Below are 16,932 nucleotides of genomic sequence, written 5' to 3' on the forward strand. Positions count from 1 at the left end.
TCCTGGCGGGCTGTATCACCGCCTGGTACGGCAACTGCTCCGCCCTCAACCGTAAGGCTCTCCAGAGGGTAGTGAGGTCTGCACAACGCATCACCGGGGGCAAACTACCTGCCCTCCAGGACACCTACACCACCCGATGTTACAGGAAGGCCATAAAGATCATCAAGGACATCAACCACCCGAGCCACTGCCTGTTCACCCCGCTATCATCCAGAAGGCGAGGTCAGTACAGGTGCATCAAAGCTGGGACCGAGAGACTGAAAAACAGCTTCTATCTCAAGGCCATCAGACTGTTAAACAGCCACCACTAACATTGAGTGGCTGCTGCCAACACACTGACAATGACACTGACTCAACTCCAGCCACTTTAATAATGGGAATTGATGGGAAATGATGTAAATATATAAACAATGCTACCTTATATAATGTTACTTACCCTACATTATTCATCTCATATGCATACGTATATACTGTACTCTATATTATGGACTGCATCCTTATGTAATACATGTATCACTAGCCACTTTAACTATGCCACTTTGTTTACATACTCATCTCATATGTATATACTGTACTCGATATCAGCTACTGTATCTTGCCTATGCTGCTCTGTACCATCACTCATTCATATATCCTTATGTACATATTCTTTATCCCCTTACACTGTGTATAAGACAGTAGTTTTGGAATTGTTAGTTAGATTACTTGTTGGTTATTACTGCATTGTTGGAACTAGAAGCACAAGCATTTCGCTACACTCGCATTAACATCTGCTAACCATGTGTATGTGACAAATAAAATTAGATTTTTGATTTGAATAGTTGTATTGATCGAAGGCTTTTCTTTGACAGGCAGTAAAAGGTGATGGAGGACACTCACGTCGAATTCCATTCATACCCTCTCCATCTGTCTTCGTCTCCCAACTGACTGACGGATAGTCTATATCCAACACCACACAGGTGACATGCTATTCCCGTTAGTGCAGTGTCGCATTGAGAAAGGAGGGCAGTTGTAAAGGTGGATAACACTTTGAGCTTCTTACCATCCGTTATAATCATTAGTCACTGATTTGTTCTCCTCTTTATTTTATTTATTTGCAAAACAATAAGATTATGATAATTAGAAGACAAAAGAGAAGTACACGTGCAGCGTGTATGGAGAGGTAAAACAAAAACAAAAACGGGGCTTGTAAAGCACCTCATTTCAAATAGAGAAAAATAAAGAGTAATGGAATGGAATAACTAATAGTTTTATGTTTTACAAATGCCAGATGTTTACTCAAAAGAGACAATCACCAAAAGCTATGCCTCGAAAAGTTGGGTTTCCTGAGATGGGGGTCATTGTCTAGCGGCCTCTGATAGGCGTGAAATAGAGGGTGATTCTGTTACAGATGTCGTGAATGTAATTCCATTTACTGACTCATATCACACACTCGTAATACAAGCAAACCCCAAAAATAGTAGCCTATATTTACCACATAAACAGTATGCCTATAAATATTTAAAATGGTCTATTTAACCTTTTACACTCGTGGAAATTGGCTTATATGGATAGGGATAAATTGAAATGTTTCTTGCAGAAGAAATATGAAAACCATATGCATAACAATGGTAGCAATTGAAAGGGAACAGTTTGAAAATTATGGGAAAATTATTAGACACAACGGTTCACCTGACTGACACAAGACTGAATCCAAACATTACGTTGTTGATTTTATGTGCATTTTACATGTACTGTACTTCTCGCGGCATTTGTTGATTTGTTGAACGAAATCTGAAAATACTATGGATACATTCAGTAACATGACACGAACACTCCTGGAAAATGCGGGTTAGGTGCAAAATAAGACAAATAAATGACAAGGTTTGAGTGAGAGGACAACCTGGTGTCTCCAGGTGGACACACACCTCTCCAAATTGTGCACAGTTCCTAAGTCATTTTACTCAAAGAAGAGTCTTCAACTATAAAGTGCTTTTTTCTTTAGTAGGAGAGCAAGTACACATAGTTATTTTGTGAGGAACACAACCCTGCATCCCTGCCATCACACAATTACTGTTGTTACGGTTTTCTTCCGTCGAAGGAGAGTCGGACCAAAATGCAGCGTGGTAATTTACATACATGTTTAATAAAGAAGAAAAGCGAACAATACAAAAACAACAAACGGAATGTGAAAACCTATACAGCCTATTTTTTTATATTTTTTATAAAAAATAATTTATTATCTTCAATACCATTCATTCTTTACAACTCATAATTTTCATACATACTCAAATAATGGTATTTTAATTTAACTAATTTAACTAAACATAAACCCCAAACAAAACCTCAGGGGAGCATCTTCCCTCCCCGTCACCCTACAAAATACCTTTCCCTATCTCCCGTCCCTAATCTATTCCCTTACAAATCTAAATGACACCCAGCCCTAAACCCCCCTTCCACCTCTCCCCAGCAGCATGCTGCCCCCACTTCCTCTCCTCCCTCTTCATCCTCCCCCTCAAATCTCCTTCCACCCTCCTCACTATCCCTTCCACCCCCCAATCTCTCCCTGTCTTCACCATGTTCTGCCTGGCTTCCCACAGCCCCCGTTTAAAGAGGCTCATGAGAAGCCAGAGCAGAAACCTGTCCCTATCCGTCCCTCTCGCTCTCCCTACACCTCTCTCTAACCTGGCCCACGTCAATACAAAATCCCCCCTTACCAAACCTAACAACACCCGTGCCCTAGCCCATACTACTCCGGCAAAGGCACAGTCCCAAAAGACATGGCGCACAGTCTCCTCCCTGCCACAAGAGGATCTTGGACAGGTGGGGGATTGCACCAAACTATACCGGTACATGAGGGAACGTACCGGCAAGCACATATGGAGGCTCAACCAATTCAGGTCCTTGAGCCTGTTGTCCAGACCCCGCGCCTGCACTCCCTCCCAGACCACTTCCGAGATGCCCACTACAGGCGCCGGACTTTATAGCTACTGTTTACAGGCCTCCTGGGCCATATACAGCGTTCCTCACTGAGTTCCCTGAATTCCTATCGGACCTTGTAGTCATAGCAGATAATATTCTAATCTTTGGTGACTTTAATATTCACATGGAAAAGTCCATAGACCCACTCCAAAAGGCTTTCGGAGCCATCATCGACTCAGTGGGTTTTGTCCAACATGTCTCTGGACCCACTCACTGTCACAGTCATACGCTGGACCTAGTTTTGTCCCATGGAATAAATGTTGTGGATCTTAATGTTTTTCCTCATAATCCTGGACTATCGGACCACTATTTTATTACGTTTGCAATTGCAACAAATAATCTGCTCAGACCCCAACCAAGGAACATCAAAAGTCGTGCTATAAATTCACAGACAACACAAAGATTCCTTGATGTCCTTCCAGATTCCCTCTGTCTACCCAAGGACACCAGAGGACAAAAATCAGTTAACCACCTAACGGAGGAACTCAATTTAACCTTGCGCAATACCCTAGATGCAGTTGCACCCCTAAAAACTAAAAACATTTCTCATAAGAAACTAGCTCCCTGGTACACAGAAAATACCCAAGCTCTGAAGCAAGCTTCCAGAAAATTGGAACGGAAATGGCGCCACACCAAACTGGAAGTCTTCCGACGAGCTTGGAAAGACAGTACCGTGCAGTACCGAAGAGCCCTTTCTGCTGCTCGATCATCCTATTTTTCGAACTTAATTGAGGAAAATAAGAACAATCCGAAATTCCTTTTTGATACTGTCGCAAAGCTAACTAAAAAGCAGCATTCCCCAAGAGAGGATGACTTTCACTTTAGCAGTGATAAATTCATGAACTTCTTTGAGGAAAAGATTATGATTATTAGAAAGCAAATTACGGACTCCTCTTTAAATCTGCGTATTCCTTCAAAGCTCAGTTGTCCTGAGTCTGCACAACTCTCCCAGGACCTAGGATCGAGAGACGCTCAAGTGTTTTAGTACTATATCTCTTGACACAATGATGAAAATAATCATGGCTTCTAAACCTTCAAGCTGCATATTGGACCCTATTCCAACTAAACTACTGAAAGAGCTGCTTCCTGTGCTTGGCCCTCCTATGTTGAACATAATAAACGGCTCTCTTTCCACCGGGTGTGTACCAAACTCACTAAAAGTGGCAGTAATAAAGCCTCTCTTGAAAAAGCCAAACCTTGACCCAGAAAATATAAAAAACTATAGGCCTATATCGAATCTTCCATTCCTCTCAAAAATTTTAGAAAAGGCTGTTGCGCAGCAACTTACTGCCTTCCTGAAGACAAACAATGTATACGAAATGCTTCAGTCTGGTTTTAGACCCCATCATAGCACTGAGACTGCACTTGTGAAGGTGGTAAATGACCTTTTAATGGCATCAGACCGAGGCTCTGCATCTGTCCTCGTGCTCCTAGACCTTAGTGCTGCTTTTGATACCTTCGATCACCACATTCTTTTGGAGAGATTGGAAACCCAAATTGGTCTACACGGACAAGTTCTGGCCTGGTTTAGATCTTACCTGTCGGAAAGATATCAGTTTGTCTCTGTGAATGGTTTGTCCTCTGACAAATCAACTGTAAATTTCGGTGTTCCTCAAGGTTCCGTTTTGGGACCACTATTGTTTTCACTATATAATTTTACCTCTTGGGGATGTTATTCGAAAACATAATGTTAACTTTCACTGCTATGCGGATGACACACAGCTGTACATTTCAATGAAACATGGTGAAGCCCCAAAATTGCCCTTGCTAGAAGCATGTGTTTCAGACATAAGTGGATGGCTGCAAACTTTCTACTTTTAAACTCGGACAAAACAGAGATGCTTGTTCTAGGTCCCAAGAAACAAAGAGATCTTCTGTTGAATCTGACAATTAATCTTAATGGTTGTACAGTCGTCTCAAATAAAACTGTGAAGGACCTCGGCGTTACTCTGGACCCTGATCTCTCTTTTGAAGAACATATCAAGACCATTTCAAGGACAGCTTTTTTCCATCTACGTAACATTGCAAAAATCAGAAACTTTCTGTCCAAAAATGATGCAGAAAAATTAATCCATGCTTTGTCACTTCTAGGTTAGACTACTGCAATGCTCTACTTTCCGGCTACCCGGATAAAGCACTAAATAAACTTCAGTTAGTACTAAATACGGCTGCTCGAATTCTGACTAGAACCAAAAAATTTGATCATATTACTCCAGTGCTAGCCTCTCTACACTGGCTTCCTGTCAAAGCAAGGGCTGATTTCAAGGTTTTACTGCTAACCTACAAAGCATTACATGGGCTTGCTCCTACCTATCTCTCTGATTTGGTCCTGCTGTACATACCTACACGTACGCTACGGTCACAAGACGCAGGCCTCCTAATTGTCCCTAGAATTTCTAAGCAAACAGCTGGAGGCAGGGCTTTCTCCTATAGAGCTCCATTTTTATGGAATGGTCTGCCTACCCATGTCAGAGACGCAAACTCGGTCTCAACCTTTAAGTCCTTACTGAAGACTTATCTCTTCAGTGGGTCATATGATTGAGTGTAGTCTGGCCCAGGAGTGGGAAGGTGAACGAAGGCTCTGGAGCAACGAACCGCCCTTGCTGTCTCTGCCTGGCCGGTTCCCCTCTTCCCACTGGGATTCTCTGCCTCTAACCCTATTACAGGGGCTGAGTCACTGGCTTACTGGGGCTCTCTCTTGCCGTCCCTGGAAGGGGTGCGTCACCTGAGTGGGTTGATTCACTGATGTGGTCATCCTGTCTGGGATGGCACCCCCTTGGGTTGTGCCATGGCGGAGTTCTTTGTGGGCTATACTCAGCCTTGTCTCAGGATGGTAAGTTGGTGGTTGAAGATATCCCTCTAGTGGTGTGGGGGCTGTGCTTTGGCAAAGTGGGTGGGGTTATATCCTTCCTGTTTAGCCCTGTCTGGGGGTGTCCTCGGATGGGGCCACAGTGTCTCCTGACCCCTCCTGTCTCAGCCTCCAGTATTTATGCTGCAGTAGTTAATGTGTCGGGGGGCTAGGGTCTGTTTGTTATATCTGGAGTACCTCTCCTGTCCTATTCTGTGTCCTGTGTGAATCTAAGTGTGCGTTCTCTAATTCTCTCTTTCTCTCTCTCTCGGAGGACCTGAGCCCTAGGACCATGCCCCAGGACTACCTGACATGATGACTCCTTGCTGTCCCCAGTCCACCTGGCCGTGCGGCCTTATTATTATACGACCATGCTGGTCATTTATGAACATTTGAACATCTTGGCCATGTTCTGTTATAATCTCCACCCGGCACAGCCAGAAGAGGACTGGCCACCCCACATAGCCTGGTTCCTCTCTAGGTTTCTTCCTAGGTTTTGGCCTTTCTAGGGAGTTTTTCCTAGCCACCGTGCTTCTACACCTGCATTGCGTGCTGTTTGGGGTTTTAGGCTGGGTTTCTGTACAGCACTTTGAGATATCAGCTGATGTACGAAGGGCTATATAAATCAATTTGATTTGATTTGATTTAGACTATGCTAGAAAACCCCACTAAGCCACAATCCCAAAACCTACGAAAAACCCCCATACAAAAACACAACACAAAATAAACCCATGTCACACCCTGGCCTGACCAAATAAAGAAAGAAAACACAAAATACTAAGACCAGGGCGTGACAGTTGTTTACGAAATACAAAAACAGTCCATTATAAATTGCAATCTAGGTCAGGCGGGCATGATTTAAAAGCATGTTCTGTTGCCAACACGATATTACAGTTTTAGGCTTTCACAACGCAATTCAGGGAAAAAATATCATAATTTTGGTGCGCTTTGAAAGGAGTCATTAGTGCATTCTGGTGCATGTTCCGCGGCTAATTTTCTTCACAAAAGACAAACATAGGCTCATTATGTTCAGAACAACGCAGGGTAAGACGAAATCTCATATTCTAACTGTACATCAAACAAAGTGATCAGAAACATTGACACTGTATGTGACATGGGTTTTAGGATATGAAAATGTGAAGTGCACATTTGGACTCATGGGTGTTTGGCTTGCTTATATGACATCAAAGTGGTATTTATTATAATCTTCAACGTCTCATCTTTCAAAAATACATAGAGTCTTCATAATTTACAGCATTTTCCTCACTCAGACAACAAAACATTTGCAAAAGTTTCCCAATTAGCGGGAGTGATGGGGCCAGGCTGCAACTGTTGTATGAGGTGCTCAAGTTCCAACACAAGTTCAGAACAGCTGTCAGTCAAAGTAAAATAAAATCATACAGAGTTTATCAGTGCCCAAATTTGCCATGTTCAATACATATAGGTGTGAATGTAAAGGGCTACAATGTAATGTAGCTTTAAAAACATTATTTCCCCACGTCACTCATTTGTCAACGTGATGAAAAAAAAAAGATTACATTATAAATGTTTCTACACACTGAAAAGATTGAGAAATTGGTAATTAGTCAAACCAAATCTGTGGCCGAACCGACTGTGAAGCCTGTTTAACAAGCACTGCATGTTTTGCGCCAAGTTGGAGTTGTGCGCATGACGCACACGTTTGAATCGATTTACAGAGTTGGCACCTATTTCTTCCCACAGTGGCAAATAAAATATAATAAGACTCATTTAAAAACGTTAAAAATATATATCTTGTCTTTCTATTCATCTTAATTTTAACCTTAATGTAACCTCGTGGGTTATTCACTCTTGAAAACAACGTCTAAATGTGACCCCTATAGTGTTGACAGTGTTAACAGTTAAATGTAAGAACATTATAATTTCCCAGACTATGGCCGCACTTCTCACTGCAGCTGATGTGACCGCAGCTCTGGCTACATGCTCAGGTACGAATTATACCAGTTTGTCAACAAAAATCAGCAGGTCCAATTTTTCTTCACTTCAAACCTACTATGTCAGATTGTGTTTCACTTGTGTGTTTCACAAAGTACTCGTTGTATAGTATACTTTCTACAGTGCATAATAGAGCCAGAAAAGATGCTCAATATATCACCAGCATAGACAGATAACACCATAGTGCCCATGAAGCTCATCACTAAGCTAAGGACCCTGGGACTAAACACCTCCCTCTGCAACTGGATCCTGGACTTCCTGACAGGTGCCCCCAGGTGGTAAGGGTAGGCAACAACACGTCTGCCATGCTGATCCCCAACACTGGGGCCCCTCAGGGGTGTGTACTTAGTCCCCTCCTGTACTCCCTGTTCACCCACGACTGCGGGGCCAAACACGACTCCAACACCATCATTAAGTTTGCTGACGACACAACAGTGGTAGGCCTGATCACCAAGAACGATAAGACAACCTATAGGGAGGTCAGATAATTGGCAGTGTGGTGCCAGTACAACAACCTCTTCCTCAATGTGAGCAAGACAAAGGAGCTGATCGTGGACTACAGGAAAAGGAGGGCCGAACAGGCCCCCATTAACATCAACAGGGCTGTAGTGTAGTGGAGCGGGTCGAGAGTTTCAAATTCCTTGTCCACATCACCAACAAACTATCATGATCCAAACACACCAAGACAGTCGTGAAGAGGGCTCCCTCAGGAGACTGAAAAGATTTGGCATGGGTCCCCAGATCATCAAAAAGTTCTACAGCTACACCATTGAGAGCATCCTGACCGGTTGCATCACCGCCAGGTATGACAAGTGCTCCGCATCTGACCATAAGGTGTTACAGAGGGTAGTGTGTACGGCCCGGTACATCCCTGGGGCCAAGCTTCATGCCATCCAGGGCCTCTATACCAGGCGGTGTCTGAGAAAGGCCCTAAAAATTGTCAAAGACTCCAGCCACCCTAGTCATAGACAGTTTTCCTGCTACCGCACGGCAAGCGGTACCGGAGCAGGACCAAAGTCTAGGACCAAAAGGCTCCTTAACAGCTTCTAGCCCCAAGCCATAAGACTGCTGAACAATTCATCAAATGGCCACCGGACTATTTACAATTTCCGATAACACATTTGTATATTTGGTACACATTTGAGGCGTTATAGTTGGTTTATTCATCATCATACTGTACAACTGATATACATGGAGTCCACAGTGAATTAAATGCTGACCTGCAGGTTCACCTCTCAACACTGCAGCAAACATAGCAGAAAGTAAATGTCTAAAGAAACAGTAATACAAATATTTACAAAACTTTAAAACAATAAAATAGAATAGTAGGGGTACATGATGTTGTGAGGGGTCCTTGATGATGTTGAGGGCCTTCCTCAGGCATCGCTTGGAGTAGATGTCCTGTATGGGTGGGAGTACAGTACCTGATATGTACTGGGCAGTCTTCAACAACTGCTGAAGGGCATTGCAGTCGAGAGCGGAGCAGTTTCCATAACAGACCTTCCAGGATCCAGTTGCTGAGGGTGGTTTCCTGACCCAGGGCCCTGAGTTTGGTGATGAGCTTGGAGGGAACAATTGTGTTGAATGCTGAATTGTAGTCAATGAAAAGCATTCTCACATACTGTTGTTGGTGTTCCTTTTGTCCAGATGGGAGAGGGCCATATGGATAGCAATGGCATCTTCCGTGGATCTATTGGATCAGTAGGCAAATTGGAGTGGGTCCAGTGGGCCTGGCCTGCTGGCCTTTATGTGGGCCATGACCAACCTCTTGATGCACTTCATCATGATGGGGTGAGTGCAACAGGACGGTAGTCATTTAGGCATGTCACCTTGGTTTTCTTGGGCACTGGAATGATGGTGGTTGACTTGAAGCATGTGGTGACTACAGCCTGGGATAGGAACATGTTGAAGATGTCTGTGAAGATGCCTGCCAGCTGGTCAGAGCATGCTCTGAGGACGTGGCCGGGGATGCTGTCTGGTCCTGCAGCTTTTTGAGTATTCCCTCTCTGCAGAGTTTCCCTCATGTCAGCCTCGGAGAGCATAAGCACCTGGTCGTCCGGAGCAGCAGGGGTCCTCTTGGATGGCTCAGTGTTGGTGGCCTCAAAGCGAGCATAGAATTTGTTGAGCTCATCGGGGAGAGAGGCATTGGTGGGAATCACACAGCTGGCTTTGCCTTTGTAGTCTGTAATAGCCTGTAGTCCTTGCTGCTTGCATTGTGTGTCACATTGTAATTCCAGTTTGTGTTTTTAAAACACTCCTGGAGAATTGAGTCTGCTCCGTCCATCCTTTGTCTCACCATTCTCTCTGTTGGTGGCTCCCTCTTCAGTAGGTTTTTGTATGCAGGGAGTCGAATCAGGGAGACATGATCTGATTGGGCGAAGTGGGGGTGGGGAATGACTCTGTACGCATCCCAGATGTTTGGATATGTTTTTAAATAAAACGTTTCACGTTTTTCTGCATGAAGTTATTCAACAATGTGTGTGCCGCCATCTTGTTTATTTCAAATCTTCTCATTGATCAAGACAGGTGAGTGTCATTCAGCGCAACACTTAATTTCTGAGTTGCGCTCATGACATGCGGCTCCTGAGAGAAGATTTGAAAAAGGTGGCGTCTTACACATTGCTGGATTACTTTATGGAGCAAAAAAAGGATTTTGTTTAATAATAAATTCAAACGAACCACCTGCAACTAGACATGGAAGTTTAAAAGACATGCGTTGTCTTCATGGTCGGTGTCACGAACCGGCTCAAAGCCCGTAACAAAAGGGAGACAACGTGGAGATAAGGCGTAACAAAAGATATATTTATTAACTAAAGCAACTAAGGAAAATATACAATGGTGTGTGTAATCAGTAATCAGTAGTGTAAGTGAGTGTTTTGCATGCATGAATGTGATAATACAGGGTGTTGAAAGATGTTGTCGCAAACAACCCAAAAACCACCAAGAAACACAACAAAATCCATAAAGGTGTCTGCATGGAGAGTCTCCTCCATGAATGGGGAAGTGGTGTATTTATCCTGGGAGACACCGGGCCCAGGTGTTTCCCATGCAGCTGACGACCCTCCCAACTCCGCCCACCAGCATCCTAATAAGGAAACAACAGAGAGAGAATACGGCAGACAGAGTGGGAGGGTCGTCACAGTCGGGAATTGAGGAAGTATCACCAAGAAAATGTTGGTTGAAAATTCTCTGTGCAAAATGCATTACACTAAGTAACAATCAGCCAGCTGGAACAGTAATACTGGTCTGAGTAGACAAAGTTTCATAAGCTACACTAAACCAACATCCCTCCCTCCATCATCTCTCTCTCTCTAGCTGTTCCTGCAGAACTTCTCTGCCGGCGACAGAGTACTCACAGACAAAGTGACCAAGGTTTTCCTGGTGGCTGAGGATGAGGATGGTGACGGCAAGATTGGAGTTGACAGTAAGGGAACTTTAACCCAGCTCATCATGGTTGAGGGACACTGCAGGGATGATATGTTGGTGTACTGGTAACAAAGAAATTGGACATATAGCTGGGACCCAGAGTTTTTCCTGACCACATGACGTTAACAAGGAAAAACAGCACTAGAGGAGATTTGCTACATTGACTGCCTTGTGTGTATAAGAGCAAGAGGTTTTTGTATTTTTTTCAGTACTACTGCAGCAGGCGGACACTGATTTTCTGATTTGTTGACTGCATCGTATTATTCAAACATGAACTATAAGGTCAATAGTCTTGATTGAGCATATTTAGCACAATACTAATGATCATTTTACTCTATCCACATTTCACAGAGTTTCTTGCCCTTGTAAAGGCATAATTGTCCATTGACCAAGATCCACCGCTTTTCACAGAACCAGAATCACTAACTTTCAGCTAAATTCATATTTTTATTTATTTATGCGGACTATATTTCTCAACATGGAGCACAATGTCCTTATAGTGTATTGTTAATGGTATTTGGATGTGTTATAATGATCTGAAAATGGCTTGTGAAAATTGTACAATCGTATCTACACTTTCGAGGAATAGTAAAAACCCAGTAATAAATACTATTTTGGTGTAAACATTGTCTTTCCAGCTTTGCCCCTCGATGCTTTCGAAACCAATGTGGTGAGAAATAAGGCTGAGTTCCAGATTTATAATGTATGTGCTGTCTTGTGAACTCCTATGTCACTATCACACCAAGACAGCACAAACAGATCTGGAACTCAGGCTTTTGGGGAACATTTGAGGAGTTTTCAAATGTATCCTGTGTGTTTATCTATGAGGTCATTGCTAGTGTGAGGGGTTACGAGGGGAGAGAGAGAGACGTGCACCTGTTTTAATAACGCCCAGATCGGAGAGGGGAGTCCTGTAGGATTTGGACCAGTTCCTGGCATGCTTCTAGTGTGGGGGAAGTCCTTGGGCATCACTGGTATACTTCCTAAGGGATTTGCAGAGGATATATTTCATATTACTCTGATAGAGCCTTGCAGGTCTGCCCGCCTGCTGCCCCCTCATGGATCCTCCCTCTCCGGATGGCACTTCCTCTTTGGTGAACGGGACAAAGTGCTGGAGAAAACTGACACTGCAACAGAATGGCCAAGAATAGCCTTGTGTCATTATGTTGAGTCAGCGGGACATTTTAAATACATGTTAAATACAGTGTAACCAGTGTGTGGGGTTCCTTTATGAATACTTAAGGAGATGGTGGTATTTTCAGTCATGTCAGATTGTGTTTATCTGCATACATTTTGAAAACTTGTGGCACATCTTGCAATGTATTTGTAGGTTGTTTATTTGACATATAATTAAAAGTTACTTACAGTAAATAATTTACAGTAGCTAACTAACAATTGTCCTATTATAGCTTATCTAAGATAATTAATTCCATATCCTCTCATTTAACAGTCAAAACATGTACACAGACTGTGTTCAGCCAATCAGTGTATCACTGACCCCATTGGTGCAACATAGTAACTACCCAACTAAGTAATGTATCCGGTAATACAACACGCAACACTTTTGCGACATAAGCGTGCCGCAATCAATTCATTTTCCAGACAGAAAAATAGGTGTCGTGATAGTTTATCCCCGCCCCCACCTCCAGTCAAAGATAGGACAGTGATGCCACCTGCAGAAAAAAATATAATGTTCGCTATAAACTTTAACATACATTTGCTGTAAAACTGCGTAATGAACAGTTAAACATTATGGTGGAATTGTGCATTGTTTTCTATCCAGTAGCCAAACCATGTGTAATAAACGTTTGTTTTGGGACATATTTTCCTTTATTTTCCAAGTACTCTGAGCGATGTAAAGGGTAACAAAAATATACAAACGCAAAGGACTTGACCGTGCGGTATAGGCTAGACATGAAGTATAGTACAACTTACTGTAGGCTACTCCACATGATCGTATTACATTTATAGGCTTACAGAAGCGGCAGACACTTTTTGGCTATGCACGTTTAGTCCGGGATACACCAATGAATGTGGAAGATCATGCGTAAATTTGTTTTCACGAGACATTGCATGATAAAATCTTAGGCAATCATAAGAATGTTGCAAGTAAATTGCTCTCACGTAAAATATTAAAAGTTTAGTGTAGCCTCATTTCTTATAATATGAAAATATTAAATCATAAAAGCACCATATTTTCTCTAAACCAACACGGTTTACGCACATCCAATACTTCACCTTAATGCAATGAATGACTGGAAACTCTTACAAAGACATTCAGAGTAACACAAAATAGTTTTAAACAGACCTCTCAAGTCCAGCATATGCATGCATATTACATGAACACTACAACCCTCCTTAGAAACTTCACCAATGACCGCGTTGATATCCATAGGCTACAATAACCTCTCAATATAAACGGTCAGAATCTTTTTAGCAACCGTCGATTCCATCCCTATCACTCAGCAGAACATATTCTTAGCAATGGGGGATATTGTGGACTTTTTTCAAACGCACCTTTTAAGCATCTTAATTTATGAAACTTAAAATAGATCGGATCTCTTGCCAGTGGACAATCCCCCCACCCCTCCGGTGTCGGTTACATTATGCCTCGGGTTTCGGTTGAGTGAAAGTATATAAGGTCAGCAGTATCGATGGGAACACCACTCGCTGCAGTCGCCTGAAGTCTTCTCTATCAACCGTTCACCAAAGACGTCAGAGGTGAGTTTCAGTGCGGTGCGAAGGAAGTACAGGAACCCAGGATCCAGAAAATTGCAACAGCATCCAGGCTTTTGCTGTACATTTTATCATATGCGCTCTTTACATTTACGTGGGACTGCAAGCCGTTGCGTCATCCAAAACACCCAAAGGCTGAGATTTTGTTTCTGTATTTGGACGCACCCCGGAGCAGGACGGATTTGGACAATTGCAAATCAGTTTCTCAGATGGAACGTTTGGAATGCACATCAACATCTTTATCAAAGACCAACATGTGCAGTGGGCTGCCTTAACTATCAGGGCTTTCCTTTTGGGAACCACTAAAAACGTTTCAATTGGATTTGATATGAATTCCCAAATTACACCCATTGGTTGAGACAGACACATTTGAGGGCAGCTTGACACATTTGATTTGATCTGTCTCATTGCGTTATAATCACACGGATGGTGAAAGGGGCTCTGCTTTTATCAAAAGACCACCAGCCAAATGTTGGTAAACAGTGGAAATTTTGTTTGGTAGAAAGTCTGAGTGTTTGTTGATTTGTTCCTATTTTTTATCATTATTAGTTGTGCCCTGGTATTGCACAATATAATAATAGTTTAGTACTTTCCTGGTAATAACCTCTCAAACATGTTGTAGATTAAATGCAATGCTCAATACCAAACGTTGAAATGCTAAATCAAAGTTGTATTAAAGTAACAATTTCTCCCTTTTTTCAACATTCAGCTCAAAATGGCCTGTGCCCATCTGTGCAAGGAGGCTGACATCAAAGCCGCACTAGAAGCGTGCAAAGGTAGGCCCTAGTTTGTTTACTTCCCCCTCCACCTAAAAAGCCCTTTCAACACAAGTATGTTGTATAATAAATGTGAAATTAGCAATATGAACACACGATTACCTCTCTAGGCTGTAGTTGCATTGTGTGTTTACCTGCAGGTTACACAATAGGCATATATCCTTCATATTTGCGTTACAGCCGCCGACACCTTCAACTTCAAGACCTTCTTCCATACGATTGGCTTTGCCTCGAAGTCCGCCGACGACGTCAAGAAGGCTTTCAAGGTCATTGACCAGGATGCAAGTGGCTTTATTGAGGTGGAGGAGCTGAAGTAAGAGCCATGCACCATTACAGTACAAATAACAGACAATTGATTAAACCAATGCAGGAGACTGTCCACTTTATCCAATTGTATCCGTGCGCATGCATTGTAAAAGTCAGGGTGCATTGGTGCATTGGTCTGCATACATTCAAATGAAACTAAACTAATATTTGTGTCTCTTTCTCTAGGCTGTTCCTTCAGAACTTTTGCCCCAATGCCAGGGTACTTACCGATGCAGAGACAAAGGCTTTCCTCAAGGCTGGTGATGCCGATGGTGATGGCATGATTGGAATTGATGGTACGAAACATAGCATACATGGGATAATCAATGCGTTAACCAATGTCACTTGCATACAGTGGTGTAATGTACTTAAGTAAAACTACTTTAAAGTACTACTTAAGTAGTTTTTTGGGGGTATCTGTACTTTACTTTACTATTAATATTTTAGACTACTTTCACTTTTACTTCACTACATTCCTAAAGAAAATTATGTACTTTTTACTCCATACGTTTTCCTTCACCCAAAAGTACTCGTTACATGTTGAATGCTTAGCAGGACAGGTAAATGGTCCAATTCATGCACTTATCAAGAGAACATCCCTGTTCATCACTACTGCCTCTTATCTGGCTGACTCACTACACACAAATTCATATTCTGTAAAATTGATGTCTGAGTGTTGGAGTGTACCCCTGGCTATCTGTACATTTTAAATACAAGAACATGGTACCATCTGCTTTGCTTAATATAAGTAATTTGAAATTATTTATACTTTTGGTACTTAAGTATATTTGACAAATTCCATTTACTTTTGATACTTAAGTATATTTAGAACCAAATACTTTTAGACTTTCACTCAAGTAGTATTTTACTGGGTGACTTTCACTTTTACTTGAGTAACTTTCTATTAAGGTATCTTTACTTTCACTCAAGTATGACAATTGGGTACTTTTTTCACCGCTGCTTGAATATTAATAACGATGTTTATGATCTGGTGTCAATCTATATTAAGGCCTAAGAAAGTAAATTAATGTTATAAGACACTGGAAAGGGTTAATGGTTGTATTTTTCTTTTGCAGAGTTCGCTGTATTGGTTAAGCAATAAAGAACAACTGACCAAGAACTCACCTGAAGGAACAATATTGTCCAAGACCTCCCCATTTCATCTGAATATACATACTTTTTATACATTTGCTTGCAAGAAGTTTCCTCCTGTGCGGCACACTGTCCAAAATGATGATTGTGAATGTAGCGCGGATGTGTTCATGTCTTATATGAATTTTGCTTACTGTAAAATCTATGATGCACTTTTCAGGAAAGGACGATAGATAAAAAAATAATCAATATTCTTTTGGAATAAAAGGTCTTTGTATTATTTCCTATTTAATTAATCAAATGTGTTTATCTGAGTTCAGATACCATAAGTTTAACTTCACACCCATAAATGGAACCGGTTTATATGAACTGTAATTGAGAAAACGCCTGCCATTTTATTCGCTAATAATTATACATAATAATTCATGACACATAGTCTATTTGTCATGTATTGCTGATTAAAAAAAACACGACGATCATTGTGCAAGTACAAGTTTACACACAAAGGCGCACAGGCACACACAAACCGAGGTGTAAAGAGAGAGAGACAGAGAGAGAGAGACAGAGAGAGAGATACAGAGAGAGAGATACAGAGAGAGAGACAAGAGAGAGAGAGAAGGACAATAAAAGACAATAAAACAAATGACAGCATGGCCAAGCACCAATTTAGTTTTTCCGCCCTCATATGAAAATAGGTAACATAAATGTTCTACTTAAACAATATATTCATCCATAATTTACATTCTATACTAGACTAGAGACAATGATTGGGGGTTCAAGTGATTCCAATTATGTTCGATACAGTACCGTAGA

General features: G+C 41.9%; 1 protein-coding gene across 1 annotated transcript; it reads left to right on the top strand.

The window, feature by feature from the left end:
• The first annotated feature begins 13,820 nt into the window (after window positions 1-13,820).
• On the top strand, window positions 13,821-16,399 carry LOC112226255 (parvalbumin beta 1). The gene is made up of 5 exons (XM_042319202.1): window positions 13,821-13,930; window positions 14,655-14,721; window positions 14,902-15,034; window positions 15,214-15,323; window positions 16,104-16,399. Exons 2-5 carry the CDS (start codon window positions 14,661-14,663, stop codon window positions 16,127-16,129), a joined length of 330 nt encoding a protein of 109 aa, XP_042175136.1. The 5' UTR covers window positions 13,821-13,930; window positions 14,655-14,660; the 3' UTR covers window positions 16,130-16,399.
• Window positions 16,400-16,932: the final 533 nt, after the last annotated feature.

The sequence above is a fragment of the Oncorhynchus tshawytscha genome, unplaced genomic scaffold (assembly GCF_018296145.1).
Source record: "Oncorhynchus tshawytscha isolate Ot180627B unplaced genomic scaffold, Otsh_v2.0 Un_scaffold_1341_pilon_pilon, whole genome shotgun sequence".
Lineage (NCBI taxonomy): Eukaryota > Metazoa > Chordata > Actinopteri > Salmoniformes > Salmonidae > Oncorhynchus > Oncorhynchus tshawytscha.